Source organism: Mesitornis unicolor, unplaced genomic scaffold (genome assembly GCF_000695765.1).
Source record: "Mesitornis unicolor isolate BGI_N332 unplaced genomic scaffold, ASM69576v1 scaffold11073, whole genome shotgun sequence".
NCBI classification, from domain to species: Eukaryota; Metazoa; Chordata; class Aves; order Mesitornithiformes; family Mesitornithidae; genus Mesitornis; species Mesitornis unicolor.
The window spans coordinates 32,949-35,471 of NW_010174009.1; the positions used below are offsets into that span (position 1 = coordinate 32,949).

At 41.1% G+C, this 2,523-nt stretch overlaps 1 protein-coding gene across 1 annotated transcript in view; it reads right to left on the bottom strand.

The window, feature by feature from the left end:
• Positions 1-2,001, bottom strand: part of PWP1 (PWP1 homolog (S. cerevisiae)) — a 14,549-nt gene extending 12,548 nt beyond the window's left edge. The window contains exons 1-2 of the mRNA XM_010180904.1: positions 1,851-2,001; positions 1,338-1,423 (exon numbers count right to left, since the gene is read on the bottom strand). Of these exons, the coding sequence (XP_010179206.1) occupies positions 1,338-1,423; positions 1,851-1,962 (198 nt within the window). The 5' untranslated portion in view covers positions 1,963-2,001. The remainder of the gene's footprint in view (positions 1-1,337; positions 1,424-1,850) is intronic.
• Between the last annotated feature and the right edge of the window lie 522 nt (positions 2,002-2,523).

Genomic DNA, 2,523 nt, shown 5'->3' on the forward strand with positions numbered 1-2,523 from the left:
CCTGAGAAAAGGGTGTTGACTTTTGCTATGTCTATTAGAAAGTTAGCTTTTCTGACACAGAGTAAATGCAGCTCATGTTCTCCCTGAATCCATGTCCAAATACCTCTTAGACTATAAAAATCACTTTTACAGCGTTTCTCTCCTCTAGTGATACAAAGCGGCAAGAAAAAAATCAAGTGCAAGTGAACTTGTTTTAAAGATAAGATGCATGCCTTCCTCCTTGAGCTTTGTTACAGGATGTAAAGCCACCATAACAACTCCTTGTCTGAGACAACACATTTGACAAAGTCCCCTGACATACAAACTAGACGTTGTGGCAGAAGCCTACAGCTAATCTTTTCTTTCAATCTTACTAGCTTTGTAAAGAAAGCAAAATAGTATAGGAAGGACAGCACCCAGAAAAATCTGAAGAACATTTATGCTTAGAAGAGGGCTCAAAAGTTGACCTAGTCCACATCACCATGCCCCAGATGATCACAGTCTCTCCTAGCTGCTCTCTAGATCACATTGTTTCTTTTCACACAAGCTCACCTTGTAACTGATTTCTGTAATCTTTCCACCTAAATTAAAGTCACTCACAAGTCACAATTTATCCTTCTGAACTAAACTGTGGGATGCCCTCTGGAATCTCTCTGTATCTTTTCTGAAGAGGCATGCAGTATTCTAACTATGGCAATAGCACAAGAAGACAAACAGGCTGCATAACAGGACAGCCCTGTTGGCACCATTAGTTTGAGTTACGCTGCAGTCAGAGACGTCTTCACCCCCTGCAGAGCTCCTACAAAGCCAGCTCCTGCAAAGATGCTCTCCATCTGACACTTGGTGGAAACTAATATAGTCAGAAGCAGTCGACTGCAGTGTGCTGTGCCCATACACTTAACAGGGACATATATTGCTTCATGCCATGCCCCTAATTCGACACGCAGCCTCAGTCCACCTCAGCTTGGTTTCTTCCATGCACTGGTGGAAGGTGTAAGAGTCTTGCAACCTGGGAGGTTTTCCAGTTTGGGTCACTAAGTGGCCTGAGATTTGTTATTTCTTCAAGCATTTTCTGTGTCCTACTAGAGGTGAGAGGTACTGGAGGTACTCCACGTACAGAAGTACAAGGTTTAAATAATGATCCAGTTTGCCATAACATCAGAATTAAAAGTAAAAAGCACAGATACAGCAAACTCCACAAAGCAACCTTAAAACAAAAGGGTTCCATCTAATCAAAAATCTGGCACACCTTTGGATAAGGACTGCAAGACCTTACAGACACCTGACGCTGTGTGGAAAATCTGACTGATTTTTAAGTTTATGCTGTTAAAGACATTTAACATTTTTACAGTACTTACAGTGGTTTTTAGAGTGATGTAAGGATCATTATCATTACTCCCATATACTGCCAGAGTAGCCAAAGAGTCTCCAAGTTTTAGATCACCTAGATGGGAATTTCAGAACATTTTTTTAAACATACCTACAACAGGTGAAGTTAGAAACTCCTGTAACAATACCTGTATTGCAAAGTGTCAGGACTGGGCTAAATCAAGTTCCAAACACAAGAACTTCAGTAAGGGAAACGGCTTAGTGCTTTCAGGGAATTCTGCTGCTCTGCTCCAGCACTGCAGCAGGGGGAGTGACAGTCTTTCCAATATGCTCCCGGTTCTAGTGTCAGGGAGGGGGGAACACTGCATTGTTTCACTCTCTAAATGACTTCCAAACTCGGACAAGCAAATAATCAAAAATGTGAATTTCCAGCACTTGAAACATAGCACTGTGTAGTTTTAGGATACTAAAGTCTTAAGTACAACAAGAAGTGAAAAGGTTCTTCACTTACACTGCACAGCTGCCATGTAAATTTTACTCACCTGTGCATTCCTCTTCATCGTAATTTTCCAAATCATATTCATCCAGTTCGTGATCAGACGCGTCTTCATTTTTATGAGATGACTCATCTCTGTCAGGAACGGCGACATCCATGCCATGCGCTGTCTGGCCTTCATCACTACCATCAGCACCATCCCTGTTTAAAGATGCACATCCCTAAGAAACTGTGACAGACATTTAGAACGCTTCCAGGTATTTGCTTCATGGTCTGCTAACAAGGTATCAGCGCACACACCTGGTTTTTCATGTGGGTTTCAAGTCTTTATGCCAATAATGAGGAAATCCATTCACTCCTTTCCTAGCTTTTTCCAAAATACACGGCACTGTTATTCTCAAACTTCCAGAGAGTTTTTCCTTAAAAGTTTTCATGACAAAATGTAGCACAATTTTTTCTCAACAGGTCTAAACTGTGTGTCTAGATCCCTTTCTCTTACCCTCTTGTTTTGTGCTAACAATGCTCTCAACCTCCCTTCTGTGCATTCTCATGTGTCCAATTCATTCCTTCTTTTTGTTTTTCCCCCACTCACAAACCCCCTCATGTGCGATGACTCTTGCATTTCTTCAAGATGTTAAAGACCTTATTTCCTCATACTTCCCATACTTACATTAGAAGAAAAAAACAACATAAATTTCATTAGGTAGGGACATATTGCA